The sequence below is a fragment of the Mchenga conophoros genome, linkage group LG11, assembly GCF_057382185.1.
Source record: "Mchenga conophoros isolate Kocher_MC1m ecotype Shallow Benthic linkage group LG11, M_conophoros_male_GT1.1, whole genome shotgun sequence".
NCBI lineage: Eukaryota > Metazoa > Chordata > Actinopteri > Cichliformes > Cichlidae > Mchenga > Mchenga conophoros.
Genome location: NC_140536.1, coordinates 23,497,688 through 23,517,118, shown reverse-complemented (window position 1 = coordinate 23,517,118; position 19,431 = coordinate 23,497,688). Strand labels below are relative to the sequence as shown.

Genomic DNA, 19,431 nt, shown 5'->3' with positions numbered 1-19,431 from the left:
TGATCACATACAGTAATTGTATTACTCGGAAAAACATCCTGTGACTCCACGTCAACATCTTTATATTAACTTCAAAAAGTTTATATCTTGCACTAACACAGTTACACCACATGAGGGAGGCATCGTGCAAGTTTTCTAGTGGATCAGCTTATAAAAAAGTCTATGACTCTACTTGCATGTGAAACTGACACTGCACCTTGTTAATACTTAAGGGTTTAAAGGGTTAAGTAGAGTTTCATTTACCATATTGAGTCAGTAGGTTCGTGGTCAGTTTGATAGTTGAACATTCCTAGCTGCACTCTTCACAGATATTTAATTAATGGCTTTGTTACTACAGCTTCTTATTGTCTTAGTGGCATTTGCAGGTAAGTCTCAAAAATTATGATGTTCAGTAGAACTTATTGTCTCTTTACAAAAGGTTATATTTTCCTTTGGATGTTTGCCAAAGACTTAGAACAGCAGCAATTCACTGAAAGCAACAGCTGGTTAACTGTTTTAATAACCACACGTTTACTGTGTGAGTTCCTGAAACTCGATCAGAAATATGTGCGGTATTATCTGGAAAAGCTCAACCTCTAATGAAAATAAGGTGAACTCTGCAGCTTTGCTGTATTTCATTGCATTTATTCCACAATTGTTTTATTTGTTTGACTGACATATGTTTTATGTACTTTTCTATTTGTCTCCTGCAGTTTTCACTGAAGGAGCTAGTGTGTTGCCTGATGGTCCACTGAATGCAGCTGTAGGAGAAAAGGTGATGTTCACCACAACACTGACTCCAACAGAAACACCGTTTCTAACTGTGGACTGGAAGTTAAATTTCTCTAAGGTTATAATCATCTCAACTAACTTAGCAAACAATACTGGACCAGAGTATGAAGGCAGGATCACCTTCTTCCCATCTACTGGGTCTCTGGAGCTCAGGAGTCTGACTCGCGATGACATTGGAGAATACAGTGTTAGCATTACACAAGCTGATGGCACAAACCATGCTGGACGTACAACTTTGGAGATACACGGTGAGCAGATATTGAAATCCAACAGTGTAATTTTTTTCTGCAATATTTAAACAAGTTTACATTATATTAAACGTGCAAAAATACCTGGAATTATTAGTACATTTTTGTTATGTGTTGTTCTGCTTTCTTGCAATAATTTGTGATATTATTCAGATTGTGATATTACAAACTTTACAAAGTGGCTGTAAGAAACTGAATGGCTTATTTAAATGTAGTATTGACCAGCATATTGTAAAGATTAGTCTGACGACTCAATTTGTCTAATTTACTCTGTGCAGAATAGTCACTTAAAGGCAGCAGATATTTAAATTATGAGAATGAAAGTATTTCAAGGTTTTGACAGTACTTCTTTAAATGTTTTAATGATAATTTTATTATTGCTATTCTGTCTTTTTCGGTTGGTTTTTATAGTATATACTCCTTGTCTTGACATGGTTTAGCTGGAGTCAGATTTTAATCACTTTAATGCTTATTTTCTATTGTTGATGCCAACAATGAAACTATTTTATTTTCTTTCACAGAGAAAGTCTCCAATGTGTTGGTAACTTCCAGCAGCACAGACTTGGTTGAGTTCAGTGCTTCTGTCTCTCTGTCCTGCTCTGCCTCTGGATCCTCTCTCTCTTTCCTCTGGTTGAACGGCAGCTCTGAGGTTACAGCAAGTGACAGAGTTCAGCTCACTGATGGAGACTCTAATCTGACTATAATCAATGTGACCCGCTTTGACCAGGGACCATTCAGGTGTAATGTGTCCAATCCTGTCAGTTTTGGTACCAGTGATCCAGTAAACCTCTCCATCAGCTGTGAGTTACTAAAGAAAATGCTCAGTCTGAAAACGTCTGCATCAGAGTTTTTTTCTGGTGACATGATGTGGATTAATGTAGCTGTGTTAAATAATTTTACAAGTACACAAGAAAAACTGAATGTAATATACTTATACATTTTTTATACAATAAAAATTTTCTCTGTTCCTTCTATATTTAGATGGTCCAGAAAATATAAATTTGATATTATTTCCATCACAAGAATACTTTGCTGTGGGGTCAGACATCAGCCTCACCTGCTCAGTTGGATCCAGACCTCCTGCCCAGTTCAAGTGGTTTCTGAATGGAGATCAGCTGCCTGATATTGGATCAGATCTCAGACTGATGAACATTCAGATGAACCAGAGTGGAAACTACAGCTGCCAGGCCTTTAACAGCAAAACTCTGAGATCTCAAGCATCTCAGCCTTCAGCCATCACTGTACTCGGTAAGTCTGTTTTTAAATAATTTATTATTTAAAATTTTATGATTCAAATTCATATTTCTCAAATTTTCTATACTCAGATAATACTTTCATATATATATATATATACATACATACATACATTTGTGGAGAAAATAAAATACAAAAATCCAGTTTTTAAACACGAATGGTCTCTCAGATACTTTTGACTTTGGACATTTTTCCTTACGCAGAAGAGAAATGAAGCTGATAGAGAAAGCTTAAACAGAATGAAGATTTTAAAATACAGGCAAAGAAGTACCCTTTAAAAGAAAGAGTAATGCTTGTTGTTTGTTGACCATGTGGCTGTTATGATAACAAGGTTGGTTAGAATCTTATATTGTGAACTATAATGAGAAGCCTAACATCACTGGATGTTTTCATAGATTCTCTTTGTTTGAGTTTGTAAAGTATGAAAGTCTCCTTTCAAGATGGAAGGAAGGGATTTTATTTAGGCTATTTTGTAGAAACGATAAAGTGATGCACAAATAAACTATTAAGCACTTCACCGTAAAACAAATTTGAACACATTTTCACTGTAGGACAAGTCCACATTAACTGTGATGATTTTACTATTTCATGTAAAGGTGGACGTTTGCCTATCAATTAACAAGTCAAGTAAGCTACTGACTTAAGAATTGGGGAAAGTGGCATTTTGTTGAGTTAACTTTGTGATTCAGGATTTTACAATTGTTGCTAAAACAGCAAAGCTAAAGTATCAACATGTTTATCGTAAATAATGACAGTTTGTTTGTTGTTTGAGTTGCCCTTCATAGCTCCCTGCTCATAATATGTTGACAGTTTGGGAATCATAAGTTGACCATATGGTGGCTAGTGGTCTTCAGTTTGAATAAATATTACCATAAAATGTAATAGAACCCTGTAACTGACTAGCGACCTGACCAGGGTTTACCCCCTTTAACCCTATGACAGCTAATATAGGCTACAGTCCCCCCTGTAACGCTGAACTAGATACCGTATTTTTCGGATTATAAGGCACACTTAAAATCCTTTAATTTTCTCAAAAATCGACAGTGCGCCTTGGGTATGAATTCTGGTTGTGCTGACTGACTTCGAACCGATTTTATGTGGTACATGGCTCTTAAAAATCTGTCAAAAAATGTTTTACTACAACTTTGGTAAGCTATGAAGCCGCACTGCTTGATAGATTGTCGGAGTTTTACAGCTACCATAGTCAGGAGCCTCCCCGAGAAATCTGGGTCCAAAACTCCATCCACTTCAGGTCCCAAAGTCAAACGAACACTGTGGCATCACTGAGAGTTTAAAACTGTCTAAATTCTTTCATCTTTAATAAAATGATCAGCGTTGCTGCTTTACCCGGTGTAACAATTAAGTTTAACATCCAGGCATCTATGAAAACAGAATTTATGAAATTTATGAGTTACAAGTTAGCAGGAAGTTAGCTCGCTAGTTTCCACCTAATCATGATGTACCATGTTCTGACTCAGGGATTTCTGAAAAATTAAAACGTACAGCTCTGCCATCGCTTCCAACATAAATGAAGACAGAAAACTAAACAACAGTGACTTTTGTAGGGTTACTGAAGTTGGACTAGCTGGTATATAAAGATGTGCTACGTGATCGCTAGCGACACAGCTATGTTAGCATAATATAAACACAGTGACGTTGGAGGATGAACGCTAACTTTTTTCCACTCGATAAATGTTAACGTGAGGGTTTCCGATGGTTAGGGACAAATGCAATCGCATGGCAGGATGCTGTAAATGGACCAAACTCCAGTCAGGAGAACAACGGAGATAATCCAGCAACAATATGAGGTTAGTCATTAATATACTGCAACAACATGAAAATAGTGCAGCTGTGAGATAATTCAACATTAATGAATCAATGGTACGGAAGTGGAGGAAGCAAGAAGAATGAGTTGAGTAAAGTTTGACTTATCTGACTGTTTTGTTTTGCTTAGTGCACCTTATAGTCCGGTGCGCCTTATGCATGAAAACAGACCCGTTCATCGTCAGTGCGCTTTATAATCCAGTGCGCCTTGTGGTCTGAAAAATACGGTAAGTGAAAGAGAATGGATGGATTGATAATTTGTTTTTGGCTTGTATGTGAATTTGGTTTTTAATTGTGTGAACCATAGATTCCATGGAATCTGATCTTTTCACAGGTCCCAAAGTAAATCAAAGATTTGATTTACTTTCATGGTATTACTGCTAGTCCTCTTCGTCCCATATGAGACATAGGGATGTCCATGGTCTGTCATCTTGCTTTTTGCTGCACTGCGTGGAGGGCCATGGGTGCCAAAATGAATTAAATAAGTACACAATTAAATAATTAATTAAATTATTTATTAATTATTTAAAATCTGAGTTATTTAATTAATTAAATATATACATGATTAGTTAAACTTCCATTCATTTCATTTATAACATTTAATAAATTATTTATTTATGTATTTCGTATTTTAATTTAGTTTAGTTTATTTATTTATATAGCACTTTTAATTACAACAGTGGTGCTGACTAAAGTGCTGTGCAAACATACAAATTTTATAATAAAATAACACAATAAAATAACAATATCAATTAACATCAATGCCAAATAGCTAATAACAAATAAATAAGTAAATAACTCTCATGCAGTATTAAAAGACAGTGAGTAGTGTTTTAAGATAGGATTTAAAAAGATTGAGGGTAGGAGCCTGTCTGATTTGGAGAGGCAAATCATTCCATAATTTAGGCACCACGACCGCAAACGCATGATCACCTCTAAGAACCAGCGTCGATCTTGTGTGGCCAAGAGCAAAAGATCACCCGATTTAAGAGCTCTAGGGGGCATATAAGGCTGCAGTAGGTCTGACACATACCCTGGGGCCTGTCCATTCCGCACTTTATAAGTCACCAATAAGATTTTATAGTTGATTCTAAAACGTACAGGGAGCCACTGAAGCGAGGCAAGCACCGGGAAGATGTGTTCATTTCTCTTCATTCATGTCAAAAGACGAGCAGCAGCATTCTGGACCAGCTGGAGCCTTGCAAGAAAAAGTCTGACTTATGCCTACATATAAAGAAATACAGTAGTCCAGTTGGGATAGAATGAAAGCATGAATTGCCCGTTCTAGTTTTTTAAAAGACAAAAAAAATCTCACCTTGGATAAAAGCCTCGGTTTAAAGAAAGACTGCTGTACAAATAAACTAATCTGTTTCTAAAAGGCGAACTTATTGTCAAATATAACCCCCAAATGTTTAGCATGCAATTTGATAAAAGGTTTTAAACTGCGCAAATTAAAATGGTTCTGGAGGTTCTGGAATTGCAATTTGGTCCAAAAACAATCACCTCGGTTTTATTTTCATTGAAATTAAGGAAACTAGCAGCCATCCAGGCCTTAACTTCGCAGAGAAACTGAAATAAAGGTTCCAGCGAGGCAGAACTATTTCAGTGGCTAGTAAAAGACCGTTAAGAACTTTTAAAAGTGCAGTTTCGGTGTTATGAAAAGCTTTAAAACCAGACTGAAACCTCTCAAGAACATTGCGACCATATACAGGGAGTGCAGAATTATTAGGCAAATGAGTATTTTGTCCACATCATGCTCTTCATGCATGTTGTCTTACTCCAAGCTGTATAGGCTTGAAAGTCTACTACCAATTAAGCATATTAGGTGATGTGCATCTCTGTAATGAGAAGGGGTGTGGTCTAATGACATCAACACCCTATATCAGGTGTGCATAATTATTAGGCAACTTCCTTTCCTTTGGCAAAATGGGTCAAAAGAAGGACTTGACAGGCTCAGAAAAGTCAAAAATAGTGAGATATCTTGCAGAGGGATGCAGCAGTCTCAAAATTGCAAAGCTTCTGAAGCGTGATCATCGAACAATCAAGCGTTTCATTCAAAATAGTCAACAGGGTCGCAAGAAGTGTGTGGAAAAACCAAGGTGCAAAATAACTGCCCATGAACTGAGAAAAGTCAAGCGTGCAGCTGCCAACATGCCACTTGCCACCAGTTTGGCCATATTTCAGAGCTGCAACATCACTGGAGTGCCCAAAAGCACAAGGTGTGCAATACTCAGAGACATGGCCAAGGTAAGAAAGGCTGAAAGACGACCGCCACTGAACAAGACACACAAGCTGAAACGTCAAGACTGGGCCAAGAAATATCTCAAGACTGGTTTTTCTAAGGTTTTATGGACTGATGAAATGAGAGTGAGCCTTGATGGGCCAGATGGATGGGCCCGTGGCTGGATTGGTAAAGGGCAGAGAGCTCCAGTCCGACTCAGACGCCAGCAAGGTGGAGGTGGAGTACTGGTTTGGGCTGGTATCATCAAAGATGAGCTTGTGGGGCCTTTTCGGGTTGAGGATGGAGTCAAGCTCAACTCCCAGTCCTACTGCCAGTTTCTGGAAGACACCTTCTTCAAGCAGTGGTACAGGAAGAAGTCTGCATCCTTCAAGAAAAACATGATTTTCATGCAGGACAATGCTCCATCACACGCGTCCAAGTACTCCACAGTGTGGTTGGCAAGAAAGGGTATAAAAGAAGAAGAACTAATGACATGGCCTCCTTGTTCACCTGATCTGAACCCCATTGAGAACCTGTGGTCCATCATCAAATGTGAGATTTACAAGGAGGGAAAACAGTACACCTCTCTGAACAGTGTCTGGGAGGCTGTGGTTGCTGCTGCATGCAATGTTGATGGTGAACAGATCAAAACACTGACAGAATCCATGGATGGCAGGCTTTTGAGTGTCCTTGCAAAGAAAGGTGGCTATATTGGTCGCTGATTTGTTTTTGTTTTGTTTTTGAATGTCAGAAATGTATATTTGTGAATGTGGAGATGTTATATTGGTTTCACTGGTAAAAATAAATAATTGAAATGGGTATATATTTGTTTTTTGTTAAGTTGCCTAATAATTATGCACAGTAATAGTCACCTTCACACACAGATATCCCCCTAAAATAGCTAAAACTAAAAACAAACTAAAAACTACTTCCAAAAACATTCAGCTTTGATATTAATGAGTTTTTTGGGTTCATTGAGAACATGGTTGTTGTTCAATAATAAAATTATTCCTCAAAAATACAACTTGCCTAATAATTCTGCACTCCCTGTAGAAAAGATTGCAGCTGAACAAATACAATCTTTTCTAAAATTTTTGACAGAAAGGGAAGCTTTGAGATATGTTGTGTTATTTTTGTGCCACTATTCTGAGTGCACGTAAAAAAAAATTTAGCGCACATAAAAAAAACCAAACAACTGCATTTTGAGGAGAATTTTATTTTGAGCGAAGAAAAGCTAAATTGAAGTGAACAAAATTCATTGCTGCATGCAAAAAATGTATTTTAGTGTTTCCTATTATCCATATACATACACAATAGCAGCCCCTGTCGCTGAGTTGTTGCATTTGCGTTTGCTCGCAATGTGTTGCTTGCGCTCTCAACATTTCTGTCTGTGTGCGTTCAACTCTTTCTGTACACCGTTATATTTGCTCCACAAAACCAACCAATCAAACTTGGATGCAAAAAAATCTGATTGGCTATTTTGGTTTCCAATCAGCTCGAAATTAAGAAATGTAATATCCCAGATTGCATTTCGTCCAAAACTCAAACGAGGCAGTAGCGGAGGAGCGCAGAGTGGCGGAGTTTGAAATATTACTCTTTCTGGATCACAAAATAGACTTTTAAGATATTTTCAGGCGAGAATGGGGCTGTGTAAACTTCAAATATCTGCTCGATTTATCAAGACATCACATGTTTGCAAAAGTGCTCTATCATTTTCGGAGATGCCTGTTACCCACCAGCTGACCGCACAGCTGGACTGGCCATTGGGCATACCGGGCATTTACCCGGTGGGCCAATGGTGATTTTTCATTTTTATGTTTGTTTGTTTGTTTTTGTAACGGCATAAACAATGAAAGGTGGTGGATTAGCCAATTGGTCATGATCAACTTTGGGCTGGACCAATTACAATACATCTGTATTTAGGTGAAAAGGAACGCGATTTGTTTATCGCCCATTTTGCGGCAGAAAGAACATCAGCTGATACTAGAAAGTAATATTAAATAAATTCTAACAACAGCTTAGCAAGCTTAAACGTGCTGGTGTTGTTTAGCGCAACATCTGCGCTAAACAACAGTTCCATGATTGAAGTAGCAACAGGAGAGAGAGGGGGATAGAATGAGAGAAGAAAAGGCAGCTGAGCAACATAAAGACACAGAATAACTCCAGCTCCAGCCAAAGTAGGAGCCCCACCTATCCCCACAATCCTATCTTTTTCAAAATATTTATTCAACTGTATTCCAAACACCATTGTTATGGAAATTTAATCAGCAAATATACAGATACAGTGAGCAGTAGTTAACACCTTTAATCCCGGGAGAGAGATGTTCAGCAGGGCACTGACGGCCATCGCTAAAAAATGAACAGCACAGCCCTCTTCTTTAACTACAGGGCCCCAAAGGGAGAGAGAGTTTAACAACCTTTATCTCCTCTTGCAGTGTTACAGTGGGGTAAAAAAGTATTTAGTCAGCCACCGATTGTGCAAGTTCCCCCACCTAAAATGATGACAGAGGTCAGTAATTTGCACCAGAGGTACACTTCAACTGTGAGAGACAGAATGTGAAAAAAAAAATCCATGAATTCACATGGTAGGATTTGTAAAGAATTTATTCGTAAATCAGGGTGGAAAATAAGTATTTGGTCAATAACAAAAATACAACTCAATACTTTGTAAAATAACCTTTGTTGGCAATAACAGAGGTCAAACGTTTACTATAGGTCTTTACCAGGTTTGCACACACAGTAGCTGGTATTTTGGCCCATTCCTCCATGCAGATCTTCTCGAGAGCAGTGATGTTTTGGGGCTGTCGCCGAGCAACACGGACTTTCAACTCCCGCCACAGATTTTCTATGGGGTTGAGGTCTGGAGACTGGCTAGGCTACTCCAGGACTTTCAAATGCTTCTTACGGAGCCACTCCTTTGTTGCCCGGGCGGTGTGTTTTGGATCATTGTCATGTTGGAAGACCTAGCCTCGTTTCATCTTCAAAGTTCTCACTGATGGAAGGAGGTTTTGGCTCAAAATCTCATGATACATGGCCCCATTCATTCTGTCCTTAACACGGATCAGTCGTCCTGTCCCCTTGGCAGAAAAACAGCCCCATAGCATGATGTTTCCACCCCCATGCTTCACAGTAGGTATGGTGTTCTTGGGATGCAACTCAGTATTCTTCTTCCTCCAAACACGACGAGTTGAGTTTATACCAAAAAGTTCTACTTTGGTTTCATCTGACCACATGACATTCTCCCAATCCTCTGCTGTATCATCCATGTGCTCTCTGGCAAACTTCAGACGGGCCTGGACATGCACTGGCTTCAGCAGCGGAACACGTCTGGCACTGCGGGATTTGATTCCCTGCCGTTGTAGTGTGTTACTGATGGTGACCTTTGTTACTTTGGTCCCAGCTCTCTGCAGGTCATTCACCAGGTCCCCCCGTGTGGTTCTGGGATCTTTGCTCACCGTTCTCATGATCATTTTGACCCCACGGGATGAGATCTTGCGTGGAGCCCCAGATCGAGGGAGATTATCAGTGGTCTTGTATGTCTTCCATTTTCTGATGATTGCTCCCACAGTTGATTTTTTCACACCAAGCTGCTTGCCTATTGTAGATTCACTCTTCCCAGTCTGGTGCAGGTCTACAATACTTTTCCTGGTGTCCTTCGAGAGCTCTTTGGTCTTGGCCATGGCGGAGTTTGGAGTCTGACTGTTTGAGGCTGTGGACAGGTGTCTTTTATACAGATGATGAGTTCAAACAGGTGCCATTCATACAGGTAACGAGTGGGGGACAGAAAAGCTTCTTACAGGAGACGTTACAGGTCTGTGAGAGCCAGAGATTTTCCTTGTTTGAGGTGACCAAATACTTATTTTCCACCCTAATTTACGAATAAATTCTTTACAAATCCTACCATGTGGATTCATGGATTTTTTTTTTCACATTCTGTCTCTCACAGTTGAAGTGTACCTCTGGTGCAAATTACTGACCTCTGTCATCATTTTAGGTGGGGGAACTTGCACAATCGGTGGCTGACTAAATACTTTTTTGCCCCACTGTAAGTAAAGAGTTCTCCCCTCTCTGAGAGATGTAAGAACTGGGTGTCTCTGCCCAACTGTGTGTGTGCAATGAAGTTGAAACTTTTGTGTCACTATTACCGTATTTTTTGGAGCATAAGGCGCACTAAGCGAAACAAAACAGTCAGGTCAAATTTTACTCAACTCATTCTTCTTGCTTCCTCCACTTCTGTACCATTGATTCATTAATGTTGAATTCTCTCGTAGCTGCTCTATTTCCATGTTGTTGCAGTATATTAATGACTGACCTCGTATTGTTGATTGGTTCTTCTCAGTTGTTCTCCTGACTGAAGTTTAATCCTCACGTTAACTTTTATTGAGAGGGAAAAAAGTTAGCATTCATTCTCCTGCTTCACTGTGTTTATGTTATGCTAACATAGCCACAAGGCCCACCACACTACCTGCCGGTGGCTGATGCCCTCAGCAGTTGACAAATAGGCTGTATTTTAACAAACTGACCAGATATGTGAATATTCTAGAACAACATTAAAAGTGTAGCTGGTGATAGACAAACAGGGTATTTTAAAACTTTACTTAGTTTAGAGCACCGCCACCATTGCCACGTGTGATTTGAAATGCATTCTTGGATATCTTGGCTGCCCCAGGTCCACACTACCACCAGTTCATAGAAATCAATTATCTGGGATTGACCTGTCTTGACTTACTGTGCATCGATACTGAATTTGATGGGTAATGAATTTGATGTAAGAAGGTAGACCATGCTCACCCCAACTAAGGAGTCGGCAACGAGTTAACCCCTTCCCGTAAAACAACACTGTGTTACAGAAATTGTTCTGTTTTCATATGTTGTCCTAAATAACATACTCTCTTATTTATTTCATATTTTGTAATGTGACCTCAGACTAAACTCTCAAATTAAAAATCATACAAACTTTATGTCACTTAAACACCTGTACATAGTTAAAACTTGCCATTCAGATCCCGATACTTTAGATGGGATCTTTTTCTCTAAAATCATTTATGTCATAATACCATAACACATGGGTAGGGATGGGTATCGAAAACCGGTTCTTGTTGAGAACCGGTTCCCACTGTTTCAATTCCTTGGAATCGTTTGCCACTTTTAAAAACGATTCCCTTATCGATTCCAGTCGCCCCGAATGACGTCATCACGTTGAGTGGCGTCTTTTACCCAGTAGGAAACATGGCGCCTGAGCGGCACAAACGCTCAAAAGTTTGGTTACACTTTATGAGAAAGGATGACAACAGGGCAACGTGCAATACTTGCAAAGTAGAGATTTCATCAAAGGGAGGAAACACTACGAACATGCAAAAGCATTTGCTCAAATAACACGCGATTGCTTTCAACGAATGTCGTGTTTTTGATCCGCTCCGGACTAGCGAAGCTCAACCCAGCAGCAGCGGTAGCGTTTCCACGTCCTCTCCCGTTAATACTGCAGGTAACTAATCAATTAGCATTGCATATTATGTTAGCGCGATCTGCCTTATTACAAAACCTGCTATTACTGTGCGTTGCATTTAGATAACCATGATGAGAGAGACAGAGTCTGGCTGGCTCAGATGCTGGCAGTTCTCGCTGCAGTCTACCGGTAGCGTCTCCTTTCAGGCCAGGATAGACAAATGTCACCGAGCAGTGTCTAAGTTTGTGGTCAAAGGCTTGAACCCATTTGCCACAGCAGATGCCCCCGATTTCACTTTGGTAAGTGAATGTGTTTAATTGTAGGCAGGGACATTACTGGATATTCTTGTGTAATTGCTACAGAATAATTTATGTTAAACTTTGTTATTGCTACAGGAGAATATTTATTTTATTATTTTACATATACATTTTTTTTCCTGGGGACCCTGTGACACCCCATTGAAGAGCCGTAGGCTGGATCTCTTAAGATCTCACTGTTGGGTTTGTAAGGCCATGTTACTCCTAAATTTCTATCTTGTTCAAAGAGAAGATATAAAACACAGTTCTAAGCTAATCGACCTTAGTGTTCTCCTTTTAAAAAAAAAAAGAATCGCTAAGAGAATCGATAAGGAATCGAATCGTTAAACAGAATCGAAAATGGAATCGGAATCGTTAAAATCTTATCAATACCCATCCCTACACATGGGTCCAAATTTGCATTTGCATTAACCTCCACATAGAAGTAGCACCACAAAAAGTTGTAAATAAACAAAAGTCAAAAATGAAAATCATCTTCTTGGAAATTTTTAGGTTATTGGTTGTATTCAAAAAATGTAGAAACGAAAAAATCAATTCAGCTTAAGTGTCTGCGTTATACTTGAGTCTTGAACTGGTAAACTGTTTCCACAAATTAATATCAGACACCTTTAAATATCATATCTTGACCTTAAAAGTCAATTGTGTGAAAATGTCATATATGTATATGCCTTACATTACTTTTAGTGTTGGCCATTAATCCTTTTGTTAGTCCAGAGAGAATTAACCCACATGTGAAGAGTTGAATTCAACTCTTAGGTTTTATTTGGTGTTTTTAATCTCATTATCTGCTGCGCAGATAGCTGCCCCTCCCTGAGCCTGGTTCTGCCGGAGGTTTCTTCCTGTTAAAAGGGAGTTTTTCCTTCCCACTGTCGCCAAAGTGCTTGCTCATATGATTGTTGGGTTTTTCTCTGGATGTACTGTACAATATAAAGCGTCTTGAGGCGACTTTTGTTGTGATTTGGTGCTATATAAATAAAATTGAATTGAATTATTTTATTTTTTTCAGCACTTTTTTTTAATCTCACCATCACTAAACTTAGTTTATGATTTTGGCCCTTAGTCACTTGTATATTTTTGTTTATATAAATATTATTTTTTCTTTTCAATCATTTATCTTTTGGCAAACAGAGAAAATATCAGACCCTTCTGTCAAACCATCACCAAACCTGCCAGTCGAGGGGATCTCTGTCAGCTTAACCTGTGAAGCTATTGGCTCAGCCTTTACAAGGAACTGGATGAAGAATAACTCTGAACTGACCCCGACTGACAACATGATCCTTTCTGACAATAACAGAGTGTTGACCTTTAACTCTGTGAATAGGAAAGACAATGGAGAATATTTTTGTAATATCAGCAACCCTGTCAACAGTGAAGGAGCTAAATACATCATGATTGTTAATTGTAAGTAATATGCTGTTCAGGCATACAGTTACAAAATATTGAAGAACAAATGACAGTACTGATATGTTTTCTTAGAAGCCATTTAATACCCATTTGATATTTTTATCATTTACTTTACAAATACCTGTTTTTCAGATGGACCAGAAAAAGTTCAGCTCAAAGGTCCAAATGAGATAAATTTCAAAAGCACCTTAAAACTGACCTGTTCTGCTGAATCCACACCATCTGCCAGATTTAGCTGGTTGCGTAATGGTGTAGAAATCCTCAGTAATTCTGCTGAGTACGTTAGAGAAGAGGTTGAACTTTCTGATAGTGGCAACTACACCTGTCAAGCATGGAATAATATAACTGAGAGAAACTCATCATCAGTGGTGCATGAATTGACTGTAACAGGTACCTGCATGTGTTGATTCTCTTGGATTTTCTAGTCAGCTGATAGACTTCTGGAGGTTTTTCCTTAAAGATCTTTTATACTTATAAATTGAAGATTAATTTCAAGCTCATGAGACAATTGTGTTTTAAATACAGGACTCCATTTAAAGATAGAAAGATGTTTGCCAAAGCCACATGGTGCCTTGATAGTTTTGCCATAACATTTAAACATTACAAAATATTCTCCATTCAATGATTTCTGCACCTCTTCTGTGTAATAAATTGTCCAATAAATTGACACTGAAACCTGTCCAATGACAAATCAAGCAAAGGAGGACGTTTTTACATGACTATGAGATGATGGAGAAAATCTATTCAAAACAATTGATATGGAAATATTTTTTCGTATTTATACAGTCCCAGAACCATCATCAGGATTATCTGCTGGTGCCATCGCTGGAATAGTAATCGCATGTTTTGTCCTCGTGGCTGCAGCTGCTGGTGGTGGATACTTCTTTTATAAGAAAAAGTATGTTGGATATTTTTCTCATTTGTGAATGTGTGCTATCTGTGTATTTCTAGCCATGACACTAGTGGTTATTTAACAAGTCTTTGTTGTTGTTTTCCAGGGGAACATTACCTTGTATTACGTTATTACATTATTGTTTTTATGTGGACATTAAATGCAAACTAATGACTCATTATCCCTCTCAACAGAGGACCTCTGAAGAAATCTACAAATAGAGACACTTCCACTACAACAGGTTTGTGTGTTTGTGTGTGTGAGTGCACATCTGCATGTTTATATTTACTCCCTAAATTCAATTACAAATCTTCTTTTTATTTTTTAAGGAGGCAATGCAGCTTCCTCGAGTCAGGTAAATTTTTTTAGTCCTTTGCAATGATCATAGATTCATAATCTTTGAGTTTTATACATGCAAGATACTTTTATAACTGTTGATATGTATTAGTGGCTACATGGTTTGTGAAAAGGACAGTTTGGGCTGATATACAGAGCCTTCCTCCCCCATCTTTCTATCTCAGCTAACACTTACTTACCATAGTGCTCAAATTCAGACTTTGAACCTTGTCAGACTCTAACTTAAATGTCATGTAATGGATTGATATCAGTAATGTTTTTTGATAATATTAACCAAAATACTGTATATGTTTAATAAATACATTTCATTTATTGTGATGTAACTGAATAAATGTTTGAACCTAAAGTATATAAAACAAAAAGATAAGATACCCTGTATTTCACAGTTTTCTACTCTCTGTTTTTTCTGTAGGAATTAAACTATGCAGATGTCCGTTTTTCCCCAAAGAGAAATGACGAAAGAGTTCAGATGGGGTTACAGAATGAATCCTCAAATCATGCCCAGGTTCAGGCAAACAACAGGGCTCCTGCAGCATCCTCCCTTCCTACACATGACGCTCATGTGCACCGAGTGAGGAGGCCCGCCCCTCAGCCTGATCCTAATGCTTCAGAAACCTATGCTCAGGTTCGTGTACGCTGAGTGTACTGGATCTGATAGATTCATATCCAAGCAGGCCAGAAGCAGTCAAACGTGCATGTTGCTCTCACTCCATTTATTGCGGGCTAGCTTGGACTTGAACTCCTGAGTCAAAGCACTTTAAAAGTAGTCAATAATCAACCAGCTCTGAAATTTATTGCCATGGGAACAATGTTTCCTTATTACTTTGAGTAAACAGCATATCATAGCTTCCCGTCCTTATGTTCAGGATTTTCTTTGTACAGTGCAAAGTTTAGTTATCTGAGCAGTGATATTCTTTTTATTTGATTCAGATATTTATCTGTAACAGGTTTGTTGTAATATATTATCATGTGATTTCATACAAGATTCTTATATGTGGCTAAAAGTAGTAGTGAAGTAGTAGTTCCAGCAGCACTCCTGGATGCTACTTAATGATCAGTTTGACAATTCATTAATATGTCAATGTGTGTTACCTTAGTTAGACTTAAGATTACTTACATAGATTGAAATAAAATCCACTTTCTCATCCCTGCAAATGAAAGGTCAGGAGTGACAATAACCAAAAATATTTCTGTTTTAAAATAATTAAAAAAGAGTTTGAATGATTCCAGACTTTCAAACTTTTTCTGGTGCTATTGAGCAGGTTTAGGGAAACCATCCATTGCACACTAGACAACAGCCTGGATCACATTTCAGAATGCTACTACGTCTTTGTTTAGTTACTCTGATAAATAATAATAAGTGCTTCAACATACTTCCATATCATTTATTATAAATGTCATGACTTTGGTACAAAATATAGGCACATTTTAAACACAATATTATCTTTATCAGGGGACTGTAGATATTTTCCTGGCACAAGTGAACGTGTGTGATGAGTATAGTTATTGATATGTATAATAAGAATGAGCTACTTCATCATTTGAATTCCTTCAAAGTGCCTAGATGACTTGTATCATCTTCAAAATCGTTCCCATGTTTCTCTTGTATAAAAAACAATAACAGATATAATAGATAACTCTGCCTAAATGCACAAAAACAGACAATCAACATTAGCTGTAACACAACAAGATTTAAATACATCATCTCTTTGATAAAAAACAAACAAACAAACAGCTTATTATTCTACAGTGGTCTTCCAAAAAACAAACAAACAAAAAAAACCTGAATGAATAAATAAAATCTAGAAGCAGGTCATACAAACTGCAATGTATATCTCATATTATTTCTAATGGGTAGCCAGTCTGTTCTCGTGTAATTATTCTTGCACTATTTCCCACTTGAGTTAAAAGTGTTAAGTGCAAATAAAGTACAAAAATAAAAAAAACTGTACTGTAACTGTTTGGAAACATGCTTTCACTTGCCTTTTTTTGCTGCTTAGCTGGAGTTATTTTTATTTTTTTAATAGAGAAGAAATGTATTATCTTAAAAGCTGCATATTAAGAGGTTTGCTAAATTCTTAAAAAATGAAAATGTAATGTATAATGTGCTATGTGGGAATTGCAGGGATTTTTTTTCTGTTCCTTTTGTTCCTGTTTTCCATTCTTTTCTGTCCGTGTATTTCCATTTGTGTCTGAAGTGTTCCTGCCATTTAATTCTGAAAAACCCAGGAAGTAATTTTCTACACAAAATTGTCTACTAGTTGTTCCTCGCTAATTGCTTCCTCTGCCAATATATATATCTCAAAAGTGCAAACATAAACAGTGCTTAATGATACTATAGCGTGTAATGTGACAGTAAAGGCATTAGATGCAGTAGAATTGCACTGACACATTTTAAAGTGTCTTTTTAATAAAGCAGAATATCCCACTTGAGAGTAATATATGATTAGAGAGTTTTACTACAGATTTAAAGTTCTTTCCTGTTTTTTAATGTTGAATGAATTGAAAACAACAGTCAACAACTAGACTTCAGGTTTAGGAATTGTAAATGAAGTGACGAAATCATATAACAGAACATATTTTACTTTGTGCTGTGGCTGCTGTGGAAATATATAATAATTTTTTCCTAATAGTGTGTTTCATATACTAAACTGAGTCATTTGCAAGTAGGCACTGGATCCTAGCAGGTGTTGATAAGGATTTTGTTTGAAATCATGCAAGCAATAAACGTGTGACGGAGATGACATTTGTCCTTTTCTTTAGTTAACAAATAAGAGTAGTTTGCCTTAACTCTGGCCTTAAACTCATTCATTTTTTAACTCTGGACCAACAGAGTTTTTCACCTTTTCTATTCAATTCAGTTAAAATCAAATGTATTAATTCTGACTGTATGTGCAATCTGTCATTGTTGGTCCTCTGTGTGAAATAATAACTTAAGTTTAGAGGACATGAAATCATGAGAGAAGACCCCCCTCCTATCTTGAGTGTTTGTCTAGTGGTTAACTGAGTTAGCCCTCCCCCCATTAGTTACCCATTACTGAAGATCAAGCTACATTTGCATTTTCCCTGTAAGTGTTTTACATCCATTGAAAGCTTATGTCTTTTTTTTTCTGCCCCATGCTGAAATTAAAGTGTAATAAATGTGTGACCAGTTTGCACCTGTTCACTAAGCAGTGCAATGATGATAGCTGCAGGTTATTTTTTTATGTATCTGTAATAATATATTTGCTTCTTCAACTGAATAAAATACTTTTTCAATTACTGAAGTTTACAGAGCATGTTCTGCTTTAGTGACCCTTTTGCTTCTTTCTTAAAATTCATGCATAAGTCACATGTGTCTCTTTGTTTGTTTTTGTTTTTACAGAGATGAAATGACACAGTAGTTGTGGATATCTGTTGTTTAAAATTTCACAAGAAAGGAACTGTAACTGAAAAAATAAAGAAGTTCAGAACAGGAACATAAATATCTTCTTGTTCGCAAGACCCAAAGAGGGCTGCAAATGAAGAGCCAAGTTAAAAGCGTGACTATACTGTTTCTCTGATGTTTGTGTACTTAGTTAAAAGTTATAAAACAAAAGACAGAGAATATATTAGGAGTGTAACTGAAGGAGGAAGTAGTTGTAGCCTAATTATACAAAATTACAGTTCCAGGAATGACACTTTGTTTTTCCTGCAGCAATAAATTCAAAGGTCATTCTGTGTAAAATACGTTGCCTTGCCAACTAATGTCATTACAGCAATAAAATCAAATAACAGTGCAGTAAAAGTACCTGTTAATGAACACATGATGTTGGTTACATATTACACATGTACACATGTGTTTTTACTTAAATTTGAAAGTTGAATTATACCACAAACTGACAGATTACTGAGTATTTCATGGTTAGCCCTTTGTGTTTTCTGAAAAGTGCTACCTATTTGAACACATATGATATTTAACAACTTATCTTAGTGTCTGACAGCTGGGAAAACTTCTCTACTAGCAACAGAGAACTTTTACTTTTAATTAGATGAGTTTCCTAGTTTGTAGTTTATTTTTTTTGTAATTAGACTTAAAATTTAAAGTCATGGAGGGAAATGATACCTCACACATACGGACACACACAGTGAGGTTCAGAGAAGAAAAAATTGAGCAAGATTTGCAAAAAGAGGATATACAATGTGGAGTTGCTTCATTAACGTATCATCACCAGTGTCGGGCTTACTGATAACTCTTTATAGCCAGAAATTCAGGTCATTTTCTGGTCATACATTTTATGAAGACCTTATTTAGAACTAGAGGGAACCAAAAGTAATAAAAGACTCATGTGAGACAGTGCCATCTGGTGTTTTGAGGAATGTGAATAGCAATTGTGCGCTTTTTGCTGGTTCATACTATCCTTTTAATAATATTGGCAAATCCATACATTCATAGAACAACAATGAGCACAGCATCATCTCAAAACTAACTGTAACTAACTCAATGAAATATGCACATTTGCTCTATCTCATCATCAAGGACATTAGGTAGAAAAATAAAAACATTTGGGAAATGTGGGTGTGACTGTAATGTGCACTGTGTTAAAAACTTTATATGAGAACATTAATAACTGATAAACACATTAATGTGCTGCTATCATTGTGGAAATATTTAACACATTCAGCTCATATTAAACAAATAAATAATAAATAAACATTAATAACAAATAAGCTGACAG

General features: G+C 37.3%; 1 protein-coding gene across 3 annotated transcripts; it reads left to right on the top strand.

The window, feature by feature from the left end:
* Positions 1 to 232: 232 nt before the first annotated feature.
* LOC146564111 (cell adhesion molecule CEACAM6-like) lies at positions 233 to 17,995 on the top strand. 3 transcript variants are annotated; one of them, XM_085291601.1, is made up of 10 exons: positions 233 to 365; positions 693 to 1,019; positions 1,541 to 1,819; positions 2,001 to 2,267; positions 13,210 to 13,482; positions 13,618 to 13,875; positions 14,272 to 14,383; positions 14,572 to 14,618; positions 14,707 to 14,732; positions 15,147 to 17,995. In XM_085291601.1, exons 1-10 carry the CDS (start codon positions 320 to 322, stop codon positions 15,372 to 15,374), a joined length of 1,863 nt encoding a protein of 620 aa, XP_085147727.1. In that variant the 5' UTR covers positions 233 to 319; the 3' UTR covers positions 15,375 to 17,995. The 3 variants fall into 3 exon arrangements, with proteins under 3 accessions (XP_085147727.1, XP_085147728.1, XP_085147729.1); XM_085291602.1 differs by lacking the exon at positions 13,618 to 13,875; XM_085291603.1 differs by lacking the exons at positions 13,210 to 13,482; positions 13,618 to 13,875.
* The last annotated feature ends 1,436 nt before the right edge of the window (positions 17,996 to 19,431 follow it).

Bases quoted from the DNA above. Each gene is read 5' to 3' on its own strand.
- LOC146564111 (XM_085291601.1), top strand. From the start codon at position 320: ATGGCTTTGTTACTACAGCTTCTTATTGTCTTAGTGGCATTTGCAG. The intron at 366-692 runs GTAAGTCTCAAA...TGTCTCCTGCAG, and splicing joins TGTCTTAGTGGCATTTGCAG to TTTTCACTGAAGGAGCTAGT. The intron at 13,483-13,617 runs GTAAGTAATATG...CCTGTTTTTCAG, and splicing joins ATACATCATGATTGTTAATT to ATGGACCAGAAAAAGTTCAG.